Source organism: Biomphalaria glabrata, chromosome 10 (genome assembly GCF_947242115.1).
Source record: "Biomphalaria glabrata chromosome 10, xgBioGlab47.1, whole genome shotgun sequence".
NCBI classification, from domain to species: Eukaryota; Metazoa; Mollusca; class Gastropoda; family Planorbidae; genus Biomphalaria; species Biomphalaria glabrata.
In genome coordinates, this window is record NC_074720.1 from 17,770,400 (window position 1) to 17,794,823 (window position 24,424).

The 24,424-nt window shown below is 36.6% G+C and overlaps 2 protein-coding genes across 2 annotated transcripts; both read right to left on the reverse strand.

Annotated features, from left to right (window-relative positions):
• Positions 1-11,235: 11,235 nt before the first annotated feature.
• On the reverse strand, positions 11,236-12,546 carry LOC106054447 (uncharacterized). The gene has a single exon (XM_013210302.2). The coding sequence runs from the start codon at positions 12,544-12,546 to the stop codon at positions 11,236-11,238; it is 1,311 nt and encodes a 436-aa protein (XP_013065756.2).
• Positions 12,547-12,657: 111 nt separating this feature from the next.
• On the reverse strand, positions 12,658-16,773 carry LOC129928768 (uncharacterized). Its single transcript, XM_056044571.1, has 3 exons — positions 16,398-16,773; positions 15,707-16,164; positions 12,658-12,828 (listed from the first exon to the last, which is right to left on the reverse strand). Exons 1-3 carry the CDS (start codon positions 16,771-16,773, stop codon positions 12,658-12,660), a joined length of 1,005 nt encoding a protein of 334 aa, XP_055900546.1.
• Between the last annotated feature and the right edge of the window lie 7,651 nt (positions 16,774-24,424).

Consider the following 24,424-nt stretch of genomic DNA (forward strand, 5'->3'; position numbering starts at 1 on the left):
ACCTACTGCCTATTTATGTGCTTAATGCTATTCAGCACTGCACTTGCTTACTGAGATCTACTCACCTATTCATCGGATCACTTGTCACTTGCTATCACTAGCGGATCCAGAACTTTGGAGTGGGGGGGGGGGGCGATTTTTTTCCAAACCCTAACCCTAACGCCCAGTAAACCCTAACCCTACGCATAAACGTGCATACAGCACACACACGCACACACATATATATGTATATATATATATATATATATGGCTCCTTTTGTCTCGAAAGGCAATGGGTGCGCCCAAATGAGTCACTGGTTTTGGCTTAATCTTGAGACGGGGCAGAATCTGGTGTGGCTAATCAAGCCAATTCTAGAACGGCAGACTTTGCCACAATTCGTACATGTGTATGCCTCTGATTTAGGGCTAGCAGACAGGGCAGCTTTCTTTTTATCCCTCTTGATTAAAGCCGCTTCAATTCTTTTGTTCTCAGCAAGGGTTGTCCCAGCACGCACAGTCTGTCTCCATGCACTCCGGTCTTTGGCTATGTTTTCCCACATACTTTCCCTGATGCCTGAGGCTCTCATGTCTCGCTTGCAGACATCTCTATATGTTAGTCTTGGGCGGCCCTTGGGTCTGACTCCTTCCACAAGCTCAGCATATAAGATATCTTTCGGGATTCTGCCATCTGGCATGCGGGTGACATGTCCGAGCCAGCGTAATCTTCTTTGTGTCAGGAGAGCATACATGCTGTTCATATTGGCCAATCTTAAAACTTCCTGATTGGAGACATGGTCCCTCCAAGAGATGCCCATTATGCGTCTCAGGCAGCGCAAGTGGAAACTATTCAATCTGTGCTCTTGGTACATGTATGTTGACCAGCTCTCACTGCCATAAAGGAGAGTGCTCACAACACAGGCGTTGTAGACTAGGATTTTGGTCGCTGTGGTCAATTTACCAATTTGACCAGACGCGCTTGGAGAGTTTTGCCAATGCTGTGGTAGCTTTTCCTATCCTTTTTGTCAGCTCGATGTCTAAGTCTAGGTTACTGACAATTGTTGAACCCAAGTAGGTAAATTCCTGCACCACTGAAAGGGTGTGGTTCCCAATTTGTATTATAGGTATTTCTGCGACGTCTTGTGCCAGGATTTCGGTCTTGGAGAGACTTATAGTAAGGCTAAACTCTTGACAAGCAGCTGCTAAGGCGTTCACTAGCTTCTGTAGACCTCCTTGTGAGTGAGATACGAGTGCCGCGTCATCGGCAAACAGCAGCTCCCTTATCAAGATACGACGCCTTTTCGTTTTGGCTTTAAGACGTGCCAGGTTAAAGAGCCTTCCATCGGATCTGCTATGGATGTATATTCCGTCTTCCAGGGATTTAAAAGCACTGGATAGTACGACTGAGAAGAAGATGCCAAATAGTGTAGGGGCCAGTACACATCCTTGTTTGACACCGCTCTTAATGGAGAATGGCCTGGAGGAAGAACTTTCAAACTGAACGGTGCCCTGCATATTTTCGTGAAAAGCTGACACTAGTTTTCTTAACTTATTTGGGCAGCCGATTCTCTCTAGTACAGCAAACAGACCGCTTCTGCTAACAAGGTCAAAGGCCTTGGTCAAATCAATAAATGCTATGAAGAGGGGCTGCTTTTGTTCTCTGCTCTTCTCCTGTAGCTGCCGAAGAGAGAAAATCATATCTGTTGTAGATCTACCTGCCCTAAAGCCACACTGCGACTCTGGATAAACACGATCTGCCAGGATCTGTAATCGCTTTAGTAATACTCTAGCAAAAGCCTTTCCGACTATGCTAAGCAGTGAGATGCCTCTGTAATTGTTACAATCAGAGCGGTCGCCTTTATTTTTATAAATTGTAACAATGTTGGAGTCTTTCAATTCCTGGGGGACCATTCCTTGTTCCCAGCACAAGCTTAGCAGTTCATGGAGTGGTTTGATTAGGGCATGTTTTCCAGCCTGAATTACTTCAGCAGGAATGCCATCTCCTCCGGGTGTTTTCCCATGTGCAAGCATGTCAATGGCAATGCTCAGCTCCTTTACTGAGGGCGTTTCGTCTAATTCCGTCAAAACTGGAAGTGATGGGAAGTTGGAAACAGCATTTGGTGAGATGGCGTTTTCAATCTGGTAGAGTTCTGCATAGTGTTCAACCCATCGTTCCATTTGCAGCGCACGATCGCTGATGATTGAGCCATCTTTTGACTTGAGCGGAGCACACTTGCTGGTGTGAGGTCCAAAGGCTTTTCTCATGCCCTCATATAGTCCTCTTATGTTACCACAGTCGGCACAAGATTGAATATCTTCGCATAGCTCCTGCCAGTATTTGTTAGCACATTGTCTCGCTACTCTTTGGGCATTGTTACGTGCAGCTCTGAGCCTTTTTAAGTTGCTTGGGGTGGGATCCTTCTTGTAGATTAGCATGGCTGCTCTCTTGTTCGTAGTGGCAGTTTTCATTTCTGGTAGACTAGCTTCAAACCAGTCTTCGCTTTTCTTGGTTTTGTTTCCAAAGACCAGTGATGATGTTTGGTAGATTGTATCACGCATAAACGTCCAGCTTTTTTCTACCTCAGTCACAGAGAAGTTTTTAAAAGCTTCCTCTAATTTGTTCTCAAATTCGGTGCAAAGATCAGGATTTTTTGTGCTAGTAGTATTCAGGCGTGATTTTCTTTTTCCCTGTGATGTGTGGATCTTAGTTGGCAGCAGTTGGTTTCAAAGGTTGTCATGGCCAGGGGTGTCAATGGGGTTAAGCTCCCATTGTCTATAAAATACTACTAATGGCATGCGTCTCAAATAGCCTCTGACAACTAAGTCCAGCACCTGGCCTGCTCGTGTGGCTTAGATATTAAGCCCGGCGAAATATATATATATATATATATATATATATATATATATATATATATATATATATGAGAATAAAAAAGGGAGCATTTCTCAACCTTCGGCGAAAAACAAAACAACTGGGGCAGCGCTATAAGGTTCTCTGGTGAAGTTCGGGGCGAAGCCATAAGCGTTTTCTTGCTTTTTTCACTGCAGAAACGCATTCTCCTGACAAGTACAGCTCATTCTTCACAATGTAGTTCGGGGCGAAGCCCCGACGCCAAAAGCGTTTTCTTGCTTTTTTCACTGCAGAAACGCATTCTCCTGACAAGTACAGCTCATTATTCATCAATGGAGTTCGGGGCGAAGCCCCTACGCCAAAAGCGTTTTCTTGCATTCTTCATTGCAGAAACGCATTCTCCTGACATCTACAACTCATTACCCATAAATGAAGTTCGGGGCGAAGCCCCGACGCCAAAAGCGTTTTCTTGCATTCTTCACTGTAGAAACGCATTCTCCTGACCTGAAGCTCATTATTCATACTATTAAAAAACGACCTTTCGAATAATGTTGTACTTGAAAAATATTCTAATTTGAATTTATAGACCCATAATACATTGCAAATAAAACCGATTTATTCCTTGAAAAGATAGGATACCCCACGTATTTAGATTTTTGCTTTGAGGATCGCCGCCGAAAAAAAACTTATTCGATAAATAGTATTAAGAAAACTCTAGAATAAATTGTGAGTTCTAGTCCCAAATTTATTTAGCTAGAAAAATATCAGATTGAGTAAAGGTTGGGAAAAGGCGACTATGAAAACGTTATTTGAGTTTAGAACTCATCTCAATCATGACTCTTATACTGAAAAATTTCGTTTGAATTCTAACTTTCTTAAAATACTTATGATAACTTCATGTGAAATTACAAAAACTCTGTCTGGAAATGGGAATGGCGGTAGAGTGAAAACGATTAATCCTCGCTCCTTTACTAATTTCTGCTAAAGATTGCATTTGGCATTAAAGAATAGGTATGGGGCGACTCGATATAAGAATTTAATTTATAGTATATATAATATATATTAGTGACAGATTTTTTTTAATTTTGTAATTTCTTAACTATAATACAAAAAGAAAAAGTATTGATTTGTCCGATGGGGGAAATGCGATTGCATGTATCGCCCCTCCCACCTGGTACAACCCTTTTTCATTTAAATTTACTAATGATACAATTTGAGATTAGAGTGTGGTACGACATATTTACAATGGGTCACATATCAATACGTAGTTTATATTATATAGATATTCAACTAATTTTATTCACAACCTATGATTCTCCACAAAAATAGGACCGCCACCCCCCAGCACTCAGAGGCTAGAGTGGGGAGGGCAGTACATGCAATCGCCCCCCCCCCTCACCCCACCGAATCGGCCAAAATACCAGAAAGGGAGCGACATAATATAAAATTTATATATTAATTCAACTAATTTTGTTCACAAACTATGATTTCTCAATAAAAACGGACCGCCCCCCCCCCCACTCAAAGGGTTTAGGTGGGAAGGGCAGAAGAGGTATTCGTCCCCTCCCCCCACCAATCGGCAAACAGGGAACGACATAATATAAAGATCTGTTAAAATATCAATAAGAAGTTAAAAGGATATAGATATTTAATTGATTTTGTTAGCAGGCTGTGATTTCTACCAATAAATTGGACCGCCCCCCCACTCGAAAGTTAAGGGGGGGGGGCGGGATTGATACCATCGCTCCCTCCCGACCTCACCAAATCGGCCAACATACTAGAGGGGGGGGCGAAATAATCTAAAAATAGGTTGAAATATAAATAATTAGTATATATTTTTAACATAAGTAATAAATTCGTATACAAATTGTGTGCCCCCTACAGATATCAGAGCTTTGGACTGAAACTCCACAAGAACTGAATCACCGGCGTCCCTCTACCCGCTAGAGCGCCACCTCCAGCTGCAGAACCTCAAGCCAGGACACAGCCAGCTGCGACATCAACAGGACAACCAGCTAAGTCAGAGGACAAAGTGACATACTCTCTTATTAGGTGCAAGAGTGATGATTAAACATAGTTTTCACTAGAGACAGATGCAAACCCTCCCCCTTTTTATTATTATCTGTAAATATTTATGTAAATAAATATTCTTCATTTTAAGTTTGTATCTTTCTTTCATTGTTTGTCTCGTTGCGTGCCTGCTCCCGATTCTTATGCTGGTAGGTTGGTGTGTGATAGCTTTAAAAATAATCATCCCCTGGACATTAAACGCGCCAAACACACGTCACACTTCCCCACCTGTCACAGTACAGTAGAAATGCCTATGCATATCTGGGAATATATCTAGAGATTTATATTTTTTTTTAGTTTTTTGCCTGCCAAAATTTTTTCCATTTTTTTTTTCCATTCGGGTGTCACCCCCCCCTCTTATGAGTGTCACCTTCCTATGAGTGTCAGCCCCCTTATGAGTGTCACCCCGAACCCCCTAGTGACGCCACTGACTGTTACTCTAATCAAGTGTGAATGGATGTTTGTTATTAATTTCATGGATATATTTTGTGTCTGTTCTAGTTATCTTATCTTATGTAATACAGACGTTACTTCAAAAAAGAAGATGGTTACGTCCTACGCGTCATGCATTTAGTCATGCATATTAACCAATGACCTAAATTTTGCCAAGTCACTGGTTTTCCTGGCTAGCTCAGGCAACCAATTCCATGCTCTAATAGCACTAGGGAGAAGGAGCATTTGTACAAATGTGTCCTAGCATGTGGAACGAGGAATGTGCCTTTTATCTTTGTGTCTTTCTAGTTACAAAGCTTATATCAACTGTCTGTCAAAAGACTTGTTACCTACACGTTATTTCACCCATAAAAATTCTCGGATCAAGTTTAAATTTTCTCATACCTGACAAAACAAGATCAATAAAAAACAAGGTTACTTACAAAGACAGTTTTTGTGGAAACACAAACTCAATATCGGCCCCGGAAGTGGTCCACCCAGGCAGGTATCAATATTTTCAGAAAGAACATCAGAATTAAACTCTATCAAAGACATATGACAGAGAATAATGGAAAAAAGAAGTTTGGCAGATCTTGTGTGGTGCCCCAGCGGTCCAGCAGACCAAAAGATAGGTGAATGTGAATGTGAAGTTAAATGCGAACCTGGCCAAACTGATGTCTTATAATTGTTAATTGTTTTGTAAAGGGTCAATCTATTATTTAAATCCTCAAAAAAAAAAAAAAAAAACATTTCGTAAAAATAAAATTCTTTTATTTGAGTGTTCTCAGAGTACTCTTCAGCACTGTAGTTCACGCAATAATATGAAAACCTACTTTTTAATTGTTGTTTTAAATTATGTCCAACTTATATGCATACTAAATAGATTTCTTTTTCTCTTTAAAAAAAGTAAACATTATTTTGGGGTAAATGTTTGTAGCTGGTAGGACAAAACTTACATAACGTAGCAATACAAATGTAAAAAAAAATATTTTTATTAAACAAAAAGTCTAAAACCATTTGCATAAATGTGTTAAAATATGGTTATCAGTAGTCTCCCCTAATAAAGAGCCTCACATGTCAGTTACTATTAATAGTAAATAGTTGTAAAAGTGGTGTATTTTTATGAAAAAACTGCTTGCATAAGTGATTTAAAAAATTAGATTTTTCGCTTTGCCCTATAGACCACAAGGTCTGAAAGGGGAATTAAAAAAAAATGTTAACTAACTTTTTTAAAAATTGATTTCTTTTTTCAGGTTTTGTGTATAATTGCTACTTTACTTTTTGAGTCTTCTCTCCTGAAGGCTTTCTAAATTGAGTGATTTTACTAAAGGTGTTACTCTATCTAGTCAAATGTGAATTATTCGTTTGTTATGAATTTCACTGCTCTAATTTGTGTCTGTTCTAGTTTCTTAATGTTTTCTTGAGTTGTGGGGTATCAAACAGAGGATGCATATTCTATTCTAACCAAGGTTAAATAACATTTTAGTTGATAATAATTTAGTGCAAAATTCTTAGTTGATCCCGAGATTGGGTGTGTGTCCGGCAAAAGGTAACATTTCATATAATTAACATAGATCTAAATCCAAGCCAGTAGATCAGTAGTACCCGCGCAGGTCGCGGGTCATATCCGGCTAATCGACTAATGATTTATCTCTCTCAATGTGTTCCAGATCTAGGTTTTTCTGAGTAACGAACGCTAGATGTAGATCTACATCCTCACTACATGTAATCATAGCATGTAAAAATCTCGATCTAGATTTTTGTAATTGCTGGACGAGTTGATCAAACACTAGATCTAGGTTTATAGTAATCACTGATTGCGAACTAATTGGCGCAATTTTTCCTCTCAAGCTTGTTTGGGGAAAAAAATGAACTCACCACCAGTCACCAGCCATTGGTAATGATGATTTTTTGATTAAAATTAAATAATTGTTAATATCAATTTAATCTATATACTTAATAATATACATTATTATAGATTCTTAGCATTTTAGATAGAATTCAAATAGATTTGATTAGTTTAATAATTTAATTAGTTAACTTTAATATTAATATTGACAATATTTTATTGTGAAACTAAAAAAAAAAAAAAAAATTTTTGTGTTATTTTAATTAGAGTAAAGTGCGAAGTTCGAGCGCATTAAGCCCGCTGGCAGCAATTTTCAAGTTTGGATTTTTATAGCACCGTAACGGTCTGACCTATGAAAAAACTGATGCTATCTCTGAATTCCTCGTCCATTTGTCTATAAAAATAGATCTTATTTAAAATGTATCACTAGGACTAGGTTTAGTTAAAATTAAATATGAGGTCAAAGAGGAGTAGGGTGGGTATCGCCAAGCGTACTTTTCCTCGATCGTATATCTCCCCCTAGTTAGTAAGCTCGAGCAGGTCAAAGAAAATATATCTTAAACATGCTTTAATCTTTAATTTTCAATACGAAGTTAGGTACTTCGATAAAAATTTCAAAATGATCACAATGCAATGGAACCTATTTAGTTAGATAGAGCTTGAGAAATGCTTTCCAATGATACAAATTTTATATTGCTGAGTTAATTGTGAGGGAAGTTATTAAATTTTTAGTGGCCAAAAATTAGCCTTTGTAAATAAACAAAAAATCTGTGACCGAAACAACTGACAGTTGAACTTAAATTAACTGTATTATAAAAAGTCTTAAAGATATGGGGTTGAAACTTCACACTCTTTTACATTAACCAGTATTCTGTTAAAATAAATTAAAAAAATAAGACCAAGCAATAAAATCTTTGAAAAAAAGTTAATTAATATATAAAAAAAGCCTTCGACAAAAAATAAAAATATATGTGATTTTGTCATCAAATGAGCCCAAAAATCACAAATAAAACAAATCAGAGATCTGTATTGTGTTTTATTTTGTTTAATTATAATTCTACTGTATTTAAATAGCTATTTATATGCATCAGATAGATAATTCTTATAAATTATAAATGAAAATAGCACTGCGCAGAAAAATATTTCCTAAAATTTAATGACTATAAGTTTCATAAACTTCATAAAAAAACAGTTTTAACCATTTTGTAGAGCACTGGCAATTAATCATTTTAAAATGCCTTAATTTAAATGCTTTAAAAATTAGATTGTAAATGAAAAATTTCTTGCTTCGGACAATAAAATAAAAAAGAAACCTTGCGATTTTTTTAGAAGTTATTAAAAGATTTTTACTTGAATTTTTGTGCAATAATAGCTCATCATTTTAAAAATATAATGTACTCATTTATTAACTATTAATTTACATGTATATTAATAGAAAAAAACAACACACAGAAAATAAAATTAATTATTAGTTCATTGAGCTAAAAATATGAAAAAAAAATTTAATATTTAATATTATTTTTTAAAGTAATTAAACTTTTACTTTAAAATATGCAGATTACAAAGTCATTATAATAAAGACACATTCCCTCTCCATAATCCATAGATTATCTAGCATTCAAACACTATAAAAGTTAAACAAAATGAAAAATTCCTATGTGTGCTTCTAAAAAATAGCTCGTGATAGACAGAAATTGACCATTTCCAGTAAATCACAGTGTTGGTTGTTACTAAAAATAGATTTTAACCATCAACTTTGAAAATTAATATCTAAAGAGTGCGCCAAGCTACAAAGTTCAAATTTAGCACACTTATATATATTAACATGCTAAATTCAATAGAATTAGTGAGATTGTTGTAACCATAAACACTTTTATTTTATTTAAAAAATAAAATTTTACCCTTCTTTGTCTTTGTTAATTTCAATATCAAATATCTTTAAAGTGCGCCAAGAGAATTTAATGAAATTTGAAATATACACATTTCATAATATGATAAATTATTGTAGCAAACAGCATTGTTGTAACTTTTATAGGAAAAAAGTTGTAAAAATGTCAACTTTCACATAAACTTTTGTTAAGAAAAATTTAACAGATTGGCTTCAAAAGCAAATAAAAATGATCTCTGATATCTTATGTTTACAAAAAGTAATCATAATTAGTCCTCAAATCAAATACAATATGCTGAAACTTTGATGGAAATGACCACCCCTAAAAAAAGGGTAAAATGTGCTGACACACTTTTCAGCCATTTTTTAGGAGAGAAAAAAATGGATCTAGGTCAGTTTATCGAAGTACCTAACGAAGTCATTTTCTTTTTACTCTAGCGCAAGAACATCATTCATTACCACCTTTCCCACTCTCCACAACTTCTTTAACGTCTGGTCACTGACGTCAACCAAGGTCATCAGACAGTGTTACCTGTAGAGCAGTAAAAAGCCTCTTTTGGGAGAATGATTTAGAAGGGGAGGGAGTGAAGGAGGATTAATAGGTGACCTCATACTCTTTCCCACTCAGAGCGTATCTACGATTCAACCATGCTCAGTGGACTTGGGGGAAAAGAGGGGGGGGGGTCCATTCAGAGCAATTGATGTAACAGGCTTGAAACCAGCTCTCCTCCAGACACATAATTATATTGTCTTCAATTCTCTCTCATGATTTAGTTCTTGCTAGTGGTCATTTTAAAAATGTATAATATCACTATCTTAAAGCTTCTGGCACTATTGGTATAAATTAGAGATATTAAAAACAAAATAAAAAAAAACAACAAATTTTTATAAAAATATGTACATATTTATTTACATAAGATTTTTTTTTATTTTTTAAATTTTATTTATAGAAATATAAAATATAACTACCAGTATTTACAATAAATTAATAAATAAACTATTTACAAAGATGATGAACACATTTATATATAACAGATTTTAAAATACACAAAAGAAATGTACAGATTAATTTAAAACATTTATGTTACATCTAAAGTCTTTATATACATTTCATAATACGTATATACATTATGTACATTAAAGTTTTATACATAGCAGAATGTAGGGAACCTCTAAATTCAATGTAACTCTGCAAGACCGGGGCAACACCAGCTGCACACAAATTTAAAAGTTCTCAACTCTTTAGCTGTCAAATCTTTGGCATTATGAGTGCAGATAGTGTGCCACCAAGAGTCACAAGTGTCACAGACAATCTAGAGGTCCCCACGGTCCCTTGTACCACACCCCAAGCAGTTGTCATTCTTGAAATAGCCCACGTCGTCGACCATCACATTACCCTCCTTTACCAATTCTATCTCCATATCTTTTCTTGTCAATGGATCCTCATTTTCGTCTATACCACAGTCTTTTCCTTCAGTTGTTCCTCTGACCTGCTTTGATTGTTTCACTTGTCTTTTTCTTGGCTCCTTTGTTTTTTTTCTTTCTTTTGTGATTTTCTTTTGCTCAGTCAATTTTCTTTTCTCTTTCTTTTCTTCTTCATTTTTCTTGTTTTTTTCCTCTTCTCGTTTCTTTTTCTTTTCCTCTCTTTTTAATTTGTTTTGTGTTTTCTTTTTTTCTATTTCTTCTTTATCATCGATTCTCCTTTTTAATACATTTCTAAATTCATCGCCGCTGATTATCCATGGTAATGTTGGTGTGGTCTTTGATTTTTTCTTACTACCTTTCACAAAAGAAGGTAGTTTGAATATATTGTCATAAGATATTGTGGCTTTGGGTGGCGTGGATTTGGGCGGCGTAACTTTAGTTTGAGCATTGGTTTCTCTAAAGGCATGCGCAACAGCGCGAATCAGAGCGGTAAATTTGTCAAATTTTGTTTCATGATACGAATCTGGAAAACTATGGTTTTGTGGGTCTTCAAGTCTGGTGAAAAACATAGACAACTCACATTTTGTCATTGCATCAAATATGAAATGTGAATGTTCTTTCAAAGCATTTATTTGCTGAGTATTGAATTCCAGAGGGCTGGAGATAGGGCTTTCTGGCGGAGCTTCATTAGTCGAAATATGGCAAATGACTGGTGATGTACATGGTGAGTCGGATGACTCTTTACTAACTGGGTAGGCTATAGGTGGCACTGGTGTTAGAGACACCTGTCTGAACAATACATGTACTGTCTATAGGCGTTCCTTTTGGGTCTGGAAATATTAAGGGTGTGAGTGCTAGAGAGATGTCTAGAGGCAATAGAGATGTGTTAGCATCAGTATGAGATGGCGATAAATGGAATTCTTTCTGGGAGGAAGGTGAGCAGTCAAGTGAGTCGGGTGAAGCTGATTCTTGAAATGAAAAGGCTTCGACATCGATGGAAGGTACTGGTACAGACATTTCTGCCTCGACTGGGGATGAAGGTTCATAAGCTGTTGTTTGAATGGCATTTTCTTCATGCAAATAAACTTTACTAGGCAAAAGTTTTGTGGAACTTATTACTTTGCCTGGGTTAAAGGGACAAATTCCGGCAGCTCTGAAACTGTTGGATGCTAACACTGGAGTAGTAACACTGTCCCACAGTGGCTTAAATACTCCAGCAAAAGTTTCTAAGTTGACACCCTCCCCAACATTTGAAACATGTTTTTTAACTGCAATTTTCCACGCAGATTTGATGGCTCCAAAAAATGCCTGGTCAAGGGGCTGACATATGTGGCTGGCATGTGGGAGCAAGCAGTATAATATTATTTTGTTTTCAGAACAAATAACTGATGTCTCAAGAAGGGATGTGTGACTTGGGTGGCCATCGACAAGGAGTATGATAGGTTTTGGGAGATTATTTGTAGATGGGATAAAGATGTCCCTGAGCCAACTGTAAAAAATGGCAGAAGTTACCCAACCGTTGTCGGACACTTGGAGTAAGGCATCTGGAAATTTTTCTAGCAAATTTTTCTGAGGGATCCTCTTGTAAGGATAAATTAACATTGATGGAATGTACTGCCCCGCTGCACTGCAGCATGCGAGAACGGATACTTGTGATTTGGTGTTGGATGTGATACTATACACATTTTTGGTTCCTTTGCTTGCCACAATCTGACGGGTCTTAGTGTTGAATGCGAATCCCGTCTCATCAGCGTTGAATATACGCCCAGGGCTGGTGAATATTGTGGGGTCAGTGGCCTCTATGGTCTGTTGAAACTTGTTGAACCATAACTCCACTGCCCCTGGTGATACAAGAGCTCTGTCTTTACCTAGTGGCATGGTTGATCGTATGGAAAGTTCTGGATGCCTGGCAAGGAAACCATATAGCCATTGACGGTGCGGAAGTGGTACATGATCTTCACTATCAGTCTTACCATTATTTTTTCTGGCTCGTATCATGGACCTCACAGTCTCCCGAACCTCTACACCTGTTTTTCCAAAACCTAAGCTAGCCATCTGAATCAGCCATTCGGTGAGTTTCTTTTCTTCTTCTTTCGTTAGCAGAGTAATTTGTGGCACGAGAGGTTGCTTTCCGTGAAGCTTGTCGTGGAGGGTGGTCGCAGGTATTCAGAATGTTTTAGAAGCCTGTCTCAAAGTCATTTTCTTTGCTTTCAATTCATCAATGGCAGTTTTCAAAATCTTTACGTCGTAATCATACCTGACAACTCTTTTTCCTTTTTTGCTTCCGTTAGACATTTTCATGGTAGCCGATGGGTCAAGTGTATTCAATTTAGAAATCTAAAAAAAAAACAAAAACATCTAGATGTAGTAGATCTACATAACTAGAAAATTACATTTAAATATTAATTTAATCTGCACTTTTAAATTAGAAATATTAATCCTGATAATCTACAAAACACCCGTACATTATTACAAACAGATAAGAAATATGTTGCTCGAGCTTACTAACACGCTATAGTTTTGCAATAAAGCTCGAAAAACCCTAATAAATAACTTCACACTCAATGCACAACATATTTTTTTTTTCAAAAGTGTTTCCCGATATGTCTGTATGCCAAATATAGAATTCTCTTTAATTTGATGTGTCATCAGATTTAAAAATAGCCCTAAGCCCATGACCCCTCCCATTGTTTACCGTATGATAAAAAAAAAATAATTCCATACCTCTCAAGTTTGTCTTGACGATGAACTTTGCCTTGTCAAGGAAAAGGAAGCAAAACGTAGCAGACGTGAAAAAAAAAAGGCGCATGCGCAGTAGCAATAAAGTAGTAATTCGGTAAACATTCCAGTAAAAAAGTTATAGCAATAAAAAGTGAACTGTTCGAACCTCTTGTCAAATCGGGACTGCTCGAACTTCGCACTTTACTCTAGATCTATTTCATAATTTGCGAGCTTTGGCTTTGGTTAAGCCAGTTATTGGTTAAGGACAGTTAAGGTTTATCATACTAAACTGACTAATCGTAGTCTTAAGTCACTTAAGCAGTGGCGTACCGATGGTGCCAGGCGTCCGGGGCGGCATAGCCTGTTGGCGCCCCCCCCCCCCCATTAGTATGCGTAATCTATAGATCTAGACTAGTAAAGGATGGTTGTCGGACACCCGGGTTTCGTCTCGCATATCGGACACCTCGATGTATTATTATTAAATCTTCTTTATTTGAATGTTTACTACCCAACTTCCGCATAAATATTGCGCATGGACTATTTTGTCACACTTCCGACACGTACAGCTCCCTTTTATATTGAGAGAAAGTAATTTTATCTGGGGTCAAAGTAGACTACTGTAAAACTTAGCTTTTTTTCTCCCAAGGGGAAGAACGAGATAGGGTCTGGAGCTAAGACGATTTTTAAGCCCCTAGATGCATTACCCAATTAAAACCCAGATATAATGCTTCTAAATAGGCACTAGAAACAGATAAATTGTACAACCCAGACTCTCCTTTCCCACTTAAACATGTAAATAGGGGGTGGCCAACAAGTTTTACCTTTCTGAATAAGAAAACGAATCGTCATATGACGCTAGTCATCAAAGGGAAATAACTTGACACAGTACTTATGGGGAAATAAACAAATTGTTATTGTTTTTTTTTTAAACATTTACAAGAATAATTTTGTTGTTTGTTAAAATAATATAGTACAAAATGTATATTTAAGTTATGTATGTGTTCTTGTGTGTGTTTGTTACATGTTTCACAAAAAAAAAATTCGTAACATATTTATAAAAAAAAAAAAAAAAAAAGTGGTGTATGCAAAACATATAACCATTTATTTTAAACCATTTAATATGCAACAAATATGTACAAATGTTATAGCACTTAAGTGCACATATACATACAATAATAAATTGGCATCAATGGGCAGCTGAAAAAAAAAGTCACAATAGCAATATCATTGTAGACCTCGAGCCTACAATTATTGATCGACCAGGTGCGCTAAATGGCCATTGTGTGAAACATCAACATTCTAAGAGATTGTCAAAATCAAAAGAGAGTATACTACATGAAGTCTTCCCCCCCCCCCCTTTTCCCTTTTTTCCACGTCTCTTAAGCATACCATTACACGCTCTAAAAAAAAAAAAAAAAAAAAAGCAGGTGAGAGAGCAGGAGACTAGCAATTATCTGACTGGTACCATAAAGGCTAAGGTGAGACAGGCACGCACTGCGCTAGTGGAGCTGTGCTACGGGGAAAAAAAAAGTGCCCCGTAGGTAGACTAGAGAGAATACTCCTCCTCTTCTCACCCCCAACAGAGGCGATTTTTTCCCCTAGCGCGACCAGCTAGGCTAGGCCCAAAGTAGTGGCCGTGGTGTGACGTCAGTTACAAGCCGAGAATGAAAGCGTGGAGCGTGGGAAAAGTGATAATATGGCTTGTGTCGTTGCGCTAATGTACAGAATAATAAAATTAAGGATGAAATGTCTTAATAATAACATGTTTAATATATAGAAGACATCTATTTCCTTTGAAGTGTCCGATAAATCTCCAAACCGGCCAACAACTTTTACAGAGACAAAAATCATGACGAAAACTTTTACGCATCAGAAAACCCAACCTACCCCTCTTCACATCAGATCTAATTTTAACTATGCGTAGTGATACATTACAAAATAGCTATTTTTATAGACAAAAGGATGACGAATTCATTGACACCATCAGTTTATTCATAGGTTAGACCATTACGGAGTTATGAATTTTGAAACTTAAAAATGGTCGGAGAATGGCTTAGCGTGTCCGACAACCATCCTTTACTCTATTTGCATTAAAACAATCACCAATCAATAAATTAAATTTTTTTATTGTAAACAAAGTTAATGAACAATCTGAAGCAACATTAGCCATTTCTTATAGAAATACTTTTCGTGATCTTGCACTAGCAAAGTTGTCAATGACATCATCAAAATTAATTGTTTCGACCAGCTCCTTTTCTATGCTTAGCAATGCCAAGTCTGACAGACGCTCCTGACCCATTGAACTCTCAAATAAGTTAAAATGATTTTTAGTTTACTAAAATAACGCTCACAGCTAGCAACTGACACAGAGATTGTCAGCATAATTTGCAAAGCAATTCGCAAGTTTGGAAATATGTCATTGCCATATGAAATAATAAATGAAAGTAATTCTAATGGGCTGCTTGGGGTAGCATCTGCAGTCACTGATTTCTACGAACAGTTCAGTTCCATCGATATCAGTTTTATAAAAGTCAGCCAGCGTAGCACAGTGCTGTTGAATATCATTAGAGGTATCATTAGCAAACAATTTGCTGATGTTGAATAGAAATCCAAACTTTTCATCTAACGTCTTCAGACGACCAAATCGTGTTGTCATCTCCTGGATTAGTCTATCAATAACTGATTTCATAATGCGAGTTATTTCTTCAACCGCAGCGAGTCCTGCATCACCAGCATTTTCTCCAGGCATCTGTTTTCGACGTTTAATTCTTCCTTCTATCCTAATTCCCAATTTTTCACACAGAACTTTAGCTGCATTGACTGCAGTGATGCAAACATCTTCTCGAATGCTACTTAGCCGTTGCTGCAGTCCTTCTAAATCCAGTGCTGCGTCATGGAAATTCATTGATGGATCTTGCAGTTGTTTTTGAATCCGGTCAATTTTTGACAAAACTGCATGCCAGAAATCAAGTAGAGTGATGAAATTGAAATTCATCACATTTCATACAGGTTTTCTAACAGCTGTAAAAATCCATCAAACTGTTCGTGGATTGCATTCACCGCATCTTGTCTTGCACTCCAGCGTGTTGAACATTCTCTCTTCAATGTAATTCCAAGCAATTCTTTTATTTTCTCCCATCGAACATTTGAAGCACTGAAAAAAACTTAAATTTTCTCAACTGTACCAAAAAATGTAACAACAACTGGATCCTGTTTTGCAGCATGTAATCCAGCTAAATTCAAGCTATGGTTGTTACAATTAACAAACGATGCTTGAGGATTTCGAATGGCAATTCTTTGTTGGAGTCCGGACAGTTCTCCTGCCATCACAGCTGCGTTATCATAACACTGAGATCGACAGTCAGCTATAGGAAGGTTGTCTGCTTGCAACTGTTCAACAATAACATTTTCTAGTGTTGCTGCATCTTTTGCATGAAGCTGAATAAAACCAAGAAAAGATTCTTTGATGGTCACTTTTTTGGTTTTGAAATTAACATCAACAAACCTAATAACTTCTGATAACTGTTCCCGGTGTGCTAGATCAGGTGTTGAATCTAGCATTAGTCCATAATATTTGTTTCATCGAATATCACAGAGTATCTGCTTTCTGACAGTAGATGCAAGAAGACTGATAAATTCATTTTGAATTCTTGGTGACATGAAACTGAACCCGGAACATTTTTAGAATGCTGTAGATGACTTGATAATAATGGATCAAACTGAGCAATTAGCTTCATTGTGGCCAGGAAATTTCCTATATTGTAACATTCGGTATCATCTTCAGCAAGACTTTCACAGTGACCACGTAAAGCCAAATTTTGGCTAGCTAGAAATTTTATGCAAGCCAGAATTCGTTTCAGCACTTCACGCCATTTCTGCTTTTCATTTTGAATTTGTTTCTCAACTTCCATATCAATCAACATACCTTGTGAAATCCGATGTTCCAATTCCTTCCATTTAGTAAAAGATATTCGATGACTTGGACTGTTTTCGTGATCCCTCAGTCTCTCTGTGTGTCGCCAATTACAAAATCCAGAAGATAACTCAAATGACGATCTTGAGTTACTGCTTGTTGAAGTGAATAATACACAACAGAAACAGTACACTGACTTTTTAGAAGGGGAATAAAGCAAAAAAGATCTTCCTCTCCATTGGGAAGACTACGTTTAAACCATGTTAAAGTCATTGAACGGCCTGCACTTACTGCAAAATAATAATCCTTGTTCTGAAATACTTCTGGCCCACGAGAAATCAACTCCATACGAAGATTGTCTGCTACGTTTGATAAGCCCTTAATGGAATCAAAATCAATGTAACCAAAATCATGTGAATCAAGGAGCATACGCTGTTTACTATCACTAGTGGCTTCAGCAGTTTGAGTAGATGAATTTGACGGCTGCAATTATATCGCAGAGGTCATCAGAGAGTCATCCAGTTGATAGCAACTTGGTGGATCATTTACTGCCTCTTGTCCAACATTATCAATATCAGATTCTTCTTTGTCGTCAACTTCTGCATGAATAAGCCAGATAAATTAGCATCCGCTTCTTGTTCTCGTTTTCTTTTGCGTTGTTGAGCTCCGCTTAATTTCTTGCTTGACATGGTTAAATTTGTCAAATATTTATGAGAGTAGATCTAGACAGATCTATAATTAAGAGAGCCAAGTCTAGTAGATCTGATGATCTAGATAAGATTATTGGATAGGCACTTCATTAAACATAAAAATTTAGATGGTAGTGTCACAACGTGAGTTGTGGTGCCGGGGATTTCACTTGAATTAAAATAGTTGAATTAATGACGATCTAGTATTCACAATAAAAGATTCTTTGTTAAAACACAACTCTGGAACTTTATTTAAATATAAAACGTAAGTACAGCTTATGTACAAGTTACAGATCAACAAGCACAAAAAATATTACAAAGGCTTTAAATCAGAGCTCTTAGAAAACGCGACTGTCTACTAGGAAATTCTTTCATCGACTCCTTTCTTTCTACTCTCGTCAATTCTCTGGCGCTAAAATGTCTTTATTTATTTTCAAATCAACCAATAGATTTGCAACATCGTAATTACGTCTCGGGTAAAACCTGAAGTGCTGTCAAGGATCTAGATTTGTGGGGTAATTCCTGAGGCTCAGTCAAGGGTTTATATTTCTATTTACACATAAGCTTTTAAATGTGAAATATACAAATAAATCTATAATGGCATCTGTGACATATTACCCCCCCCCCTCCATTTAGCATTTGTATGGTAATAGAAATGCTCATATGTATTAAAAATATTTAAATATACACAAGATACATGAAATTATAGAAAAATGGTTGAGGTAACATATATAAAGTCAACTTGAAGATGACATTTAAAAAAAAATGTAAATGCAGTGTCAGGTATATGAGAACAAAATTATTGATGACTTAGAACACCTGTTTCACTATTCAAGTGGTTATGAAAATGAGACAATATCAAAAGTTGTACAAAGCATAATACTTGAATAGATTAAAATCTTGAATTGAATGAGTTACTTCTCTTCATGGTGCTTCATGATAAAATTAAAATATGACAATACAAAACTGATATACTACACCTGTGGAAGAAAAATATATACACAATTATGTAAAGAATTAAATACATCTGGAAAGTGTGTCAGCGAAAACATTCTCACGTCCAGGAATTGTCTTGACCTCAAATTGGTAGTCTGTGAGTTGTAGACTCCAACGAGTTAAACGACTGTTCGCTAACTTCTTTGAGTTCAGAAATGCTAGTGGTGCATGATCAGTTAGGAGTGTGAAATGAGCACCTAGTAGATATCTGGAGAACTTGGCTATGGCCCATACAATGGCTAGACATTCACGTTCGATGGTTGAGTATCTGGTTTCAGCTGGTGACAACTTCCTGCTGATGAAAAATACTGGGTGCAAAGTCTCTTGGCATTTCTGTGAAGTGTCTTGGTATTTCTGCATTAGGCATGCACCTATAGCTGAAGATGAAGCATCTGTGGCGAGGTAAAATTGCTTCTCTGGATTCGGAAGTTTGAGAATAGTGTCTCTTGAGAATTCAGCTTTAATGTTCTCAATAGTGGTATGTAACTTTGTAGACCATGGAATCTTCGTTGGCTGTCCTTTCTTAGTGAGTTCAATCAATGGAGCTATGAGTGCTGTGTAACCTGGTATGAAATGTCTGTAGAAATTACACAGACCCAAAATACTTCTCACTTGCTTTTTACTGGTGGGGACTTTGATGTCTAGTATGCGTTGAATAATGTTCTCTTGTGGTCTCAGCGAATTGTAGCTGACTCTATAACCCAGGAAGGATATTTCTGACATGGCTAGTTCTACCTTACTAGGCTTTATGGTAAAACCATGTTGTTTCAGTATGCTGAAAACTTCTTGTAGTCCTTTGATATGTTCGTTCCATGTCTTATGGAATATGCAAATGTCATCTATATATGACACTGTGTCAGAGCGATTGCCTAGTATGCTGTGAATGGCTCTATTAAAGGTGCTGCTGGCGTTGACTAGACCAAATGGCATGAAGTTGAAATGGAATAGCCCATAAGCTGTGGTGAATGCCGTAAACTGTTTGCATTCTTGTCTGACTGGTATTTGGTAATAACCTCTGGACAGGTCTATTTTGGTGAAGAACTTTGCCTCTGAAAATTTGGTCATAAGATCTTCAGGATTTGGCATAGGATATGAGTCGAGTTGGGTTATTTTATTCAGCTGTCTGAAGTCGACACACATTCTTGGAGTTGTCGTTTGCTTCCGTTTGACAAGAACTATTGGTGCGGCATATGGAGAGTTGGAATGTTCAATGATTCCTTGCTCTAATAGTTGGTTAATTTCTTGTTTAAGAAAGTCTCTGTAGTGTACTGGTAATGGGTAAGGTCTTGCTTTTGTAGGCTTGGAATCAGTAAGTATTATATTGTGTTCCGTAATTGACGTTTTGCCTGGAACATCTGTAAATATGTCTGAATTTTCTTTGAGAATGGTAGTCAGTTCTTTCTGCTTTTGCGGTGTCATTGAATTGAGTTTGATGTCTTGCCAAAATTCAGTTTCTTGCCTTTGTTTTTCAGCTTCTTGCCTTTGTTTTTCAGATTCTTGCTTTTGTTTTTCAGATTCTTGCTCTTGATATTCTTTCTCTTCTTGGCGTTCTGCCCACAGGTCTGGCTTAGGAATTTGCTTCTCTTTTGCTAATTCCATCAATTCAAGGAGTCGTTGTGTTCTAGAACCGGAAGCCATATTTAATTTTTTTGTTAGTTTCTTGTATTGGAGCAAAGTGTACAATATCTGGATTTTGGCTTTATCTCAGATATAATAATAATATAGTGACAAAGTTCTTGAAGCCTCAATTTGCTAATAATGCTTGACAGTAAAATTGTATTTCACTGGAGTCGTAAGCTTCGATATATAGATCTATTGAGCCGAGTACTTTTTTTTACTGGTTTAACAGTTGGTTAAATCTGGTCTTCTGTTTACTTTGTGCCAGACAAATGATTATTTACTGGTCTTCTTTATAATGACTATAATGCCAGTTATTTGCTTTACTGGTCTTTTATATTGCCAGTTATTATGTATATTGGTCTTATTCCTTTTGCCAATTACATATAATAATAGATTTCGTGAGTTAGACGTAACTCTAACGAAAATCTTTATAAAAGAATTATCGATAACCAACTGACCTGTTAAACACAGAAATTCTGTCCTTCGTTAAATAAGAATGAAGTTCCTTTGAAGAGTTTAGAAATTGGTCCTAGATCTTGAATACATTTCGTTAGAAGTTGTCCATAAACTTGTATTAGTCGGAGTGCCAGATGTCACAACGTGAGTGGTGGTGCCGGGGATTTCAATTGAATTAAAATAGTTGAATAAATGACGATCTAGTATTCACAATAAAAGATTCTTTGTTAAAACACAACTCTGGAACTTTATTTAAATATAAAACGTAAGTACAGCTTATGTACAAGTTACAGATCAACAAGCACAAAAAATATTACAAAGGCTTTAAATCAGAGCTCTTAGAAAACGCGACTGTCTACTAGGAAATTCTTTCATCGACTCCTTTCTTTCTACTCTCGTCAATTCTCTGGCGCTAAAATGTCTTTATTTATTTTCAAATCAACCAATAGATTTGCAACATCGTAATTACGTCTCGGGTAAAACCTGAAGCGCTGTCAAGGATCTAGATTTGTGGGGTAATTCCTGAGGCTCAGTCAAGGGTTTATATTTCTATTTACACATAAGCTTTTAAATGTGAAATATACAAATAAATCTATAATGGCATCTGTGACATATTACCCCCCCCCCTCCATTTAGCATTTGTATGGTAATAGAAATGCTCATATGTATTAAAAATATTTAAATATACACAAGATACATGAAATTATAGAAAAATGGTTGAGGTAACATATATAAAGTCAACTTGAAGATGACATTAAAAAAAAAATGTAAATGCAGTGTCAGGTATATGAGAACAAAATTATTCATGACTTAGAACACCTGTTTCACTATTCAAGTGGTTATGAAAATGAGACAATATCAAAAGTTGTACAAAGCATAATACTTGAATAGATTAAATCTTGAATTGAATGAGTTACTTCTCTTCATGGTGCTTCATGATAAAATTAAAATATGACAATACAAAACTGATATACTACACCTGTGGAAGAAAAATATATACACAATTATGTAAAGAATTAAATACATCTGGAAAGTGTGTCAGCGAAAACATTCTCACGTCCAGGAATTGTCTTGACCTCAAATTGGTAGTCTGTGAGTTGTAGACTCCAACGAGTTAAACGACTGTTCGCTAACTTCTTTGAGTTCAGAAATGCTAGTGGTGCATGATCAGTTAGGAGTGTGAAATGAGCACCTAGTAGATATCTGGAGAACTTGGCTATGGCCCATACAATGGCTAGACATTCACGTTCGATGGTTGAGTATCTGGTTTCAGCTGGTGACAACTTCCTGCTGATGAAAAATACTGGGTGCAAAGTCTCTTGGCATTTCTGTGAAGTGTCTTGGTATTTCTGCATTAGGCATGCACCTATAGCTGAAGATGAAGCATCTGTGGCGAGGTAAAATTGCTTCTCTGGATTCGGAAGTTTGAGAATAGTGTCTCTTGAGAATTCAGCTTTAATGTTCTCAATAGTGGTATGTAACTTTGTAGACCATGGAATCTTCGTTGGCTGTCCTTTCTTAGTGAGTTCAATCAATGGAGCTATGAGTGCTGTGTAACCTGGTATGAAATGTCTGTAGAAATTACACAGACCCAAAATACTTCTCACTTGCTTTTTACTGGTGGGGACTTTGATGTCTAGTATGCGTTGAATAATGTTCTCTTGTGGTCTCAGCGAATTGTAGCTGACTCTATAACCCAGGAAGGATATTTCTGACATGGCTAGTTCTACCTTACTAGGCTTTATGGTAAAACCATGTTGTTTCAGTATGCTGAAAACTTCTTGTAGTCCTTTGATATGTTCGTTCCATGTCTTATGGAATATGCAAATGTCATCTATATATGACACTGTGTCAGAGCGATTGCCTAGTATGCTGTGAATGGCTCTATTAAAGGTGCTGCTGGCGTTGACTAGACCAAATGGCATGAAGTTGAAATGGAATAGCCCATAAGCTGTGGTGAATGCCGTAAACTGTTTGCATTCTTGTCTGACTGGTATTTGGTAATAACCTCTGGACAGGTCTATTTTGGTGAAGAACTTTGCCTCTGAAAATTTGGTCATAAGATCTTCAGGATTTGGCATAGGATATGAGTCGAGTTGGGTTATTTTATTCAGCTGTCTGAAGTCGACACACATTCTTGGAGTTGTCGTTTGCTTCCGTTTGACAAGAACTATTGGTGCGGCATATGGAGAGTTGGAATGTTCAATGATTCCTTGCTCTAATAGTTGGTTAATTTCTTGTTTAAGAAAGTCTCTGTAGTGTACTGGTAATGGGTAAGGTCTTGCTTTTGTAGGCTTGGAATCAGTAAGTATTATATTGTGTTCCGTAATTGACGTTTTGCCTGGAACATCTGTAAATATGTCTGAATTTTCTTTGAGAATGGTAGTCAGTTCTTTCTGCTTTTGCGGTGTCATTGAATTGAGTTTGATGTCTTGCCAAAATTCAGTTTCTTGCCTTTGTTTTTCAGCTTCTTGCCTTTGTTTTTCAGATTCTTGCTTTTGTTTTTCAGATTCTTGCTCTTGATATTCTTTCTCTTCTTGGCGTTCTGCCCACAGGTCTGGCTTAGGAATTTGCTTCTCTTTTGCTAATTCCATCAATTCAAGGAGTCGTTGTGTTCTAGAACCGGAAGCCATATTTAATTTTTTTGTTAGTTTCTTGTATTGGAGCAAAGTGTACAATATCTGGATTTTGGCTTTATCTCAGATATAATAATAATATAGTGACAAAGTTCTTGAAGCCTCAATTTGCTAATAATGCTTGACAGTAAAATTGTATTTCACTGGAGTCGTAAGCTTCGATATATAGATCTATTGAGCCGAGTACTTTTTTTTACTGGTTTAACAGTTGGTTAAATCTGGTCTTCTGTTTACTTTGTGCCAGACAAATGATTATTTACTGGTCTTCTTTATAATGACTATAATGCCAGTTATTTGCTTTACTGGTCTTTTATATTGCCAGTTATTATGTATATTGGTCTTATTCCTTTTGCCAATTACATATAATAATAGATTTCGTGAGTTAGACGTAACTCTAACGAAAATCTTTATAAAAGAATTATCGATAACCAACTGACCTGTTAAACACAGAAATTCTGTCCTTCGTTAAATAAGAATGAAGTTCCTTTGAAGAGTTTAGAAATTGGTCCTAGATCTTGAATACATTTCGTTAGAAGTTGTCCATAAACTTGTATTAGTCGGAGTGCCAGATGTCACAACGTGAGTGGTGGTGCCGGGGATTTCAATTGAATTAAAATAGTTGAATAAATGACGATCTAGTATTCACAATAAAAGATTCTTTGTTAAAACACAACTCTGGAACTTTATTTAAATATAAAACGTAAGTACAGCTTATGTACAAGTTACAGATCAACAAGCACAAAAAATATTACAAAGGCTTTAAATCAGAGCTCTTAGAAAACGCGACTGTCTACTAGGAAATTCTTTCATCGACTCCTTTCTTTCTACTCTCGTCAATTCTCTGGCGCTAAAATGTCTTTATTTATTTTCAAATCAACCAATAGATTTGCAACATCGTAATT

Coding starts and splice junctions, on each gene's coding strand:
- LOC106054447 (XM_013210302.2), bottom strand. CDS start 12,546: ATGGCTAGCTTAGGTTTTGGAAAAACAGGTGTAGAGGTTCGGGAGACT.
- LOC129928768 (XM_056044571.1), bottom strand. CDS start 16,773: ATGCTAGATTCAACACCTGATCTAGCACACCGGGAACAGTTATCAGAA. Junction 16,165..16,397: donor AGTTGTTGTTACATTTTTTG/GTACAGTTGAGA, acceptor TCTGGCATGCAG/TTTTGTCAAAAATTGACCGG. Junction 12,829..15,706: donor TCGATGGAACTGAACTGTTC/GTAGAAATCAGT, acceptor TTTTTTTTTTAG/ATTTCTAAATTGAATACACT.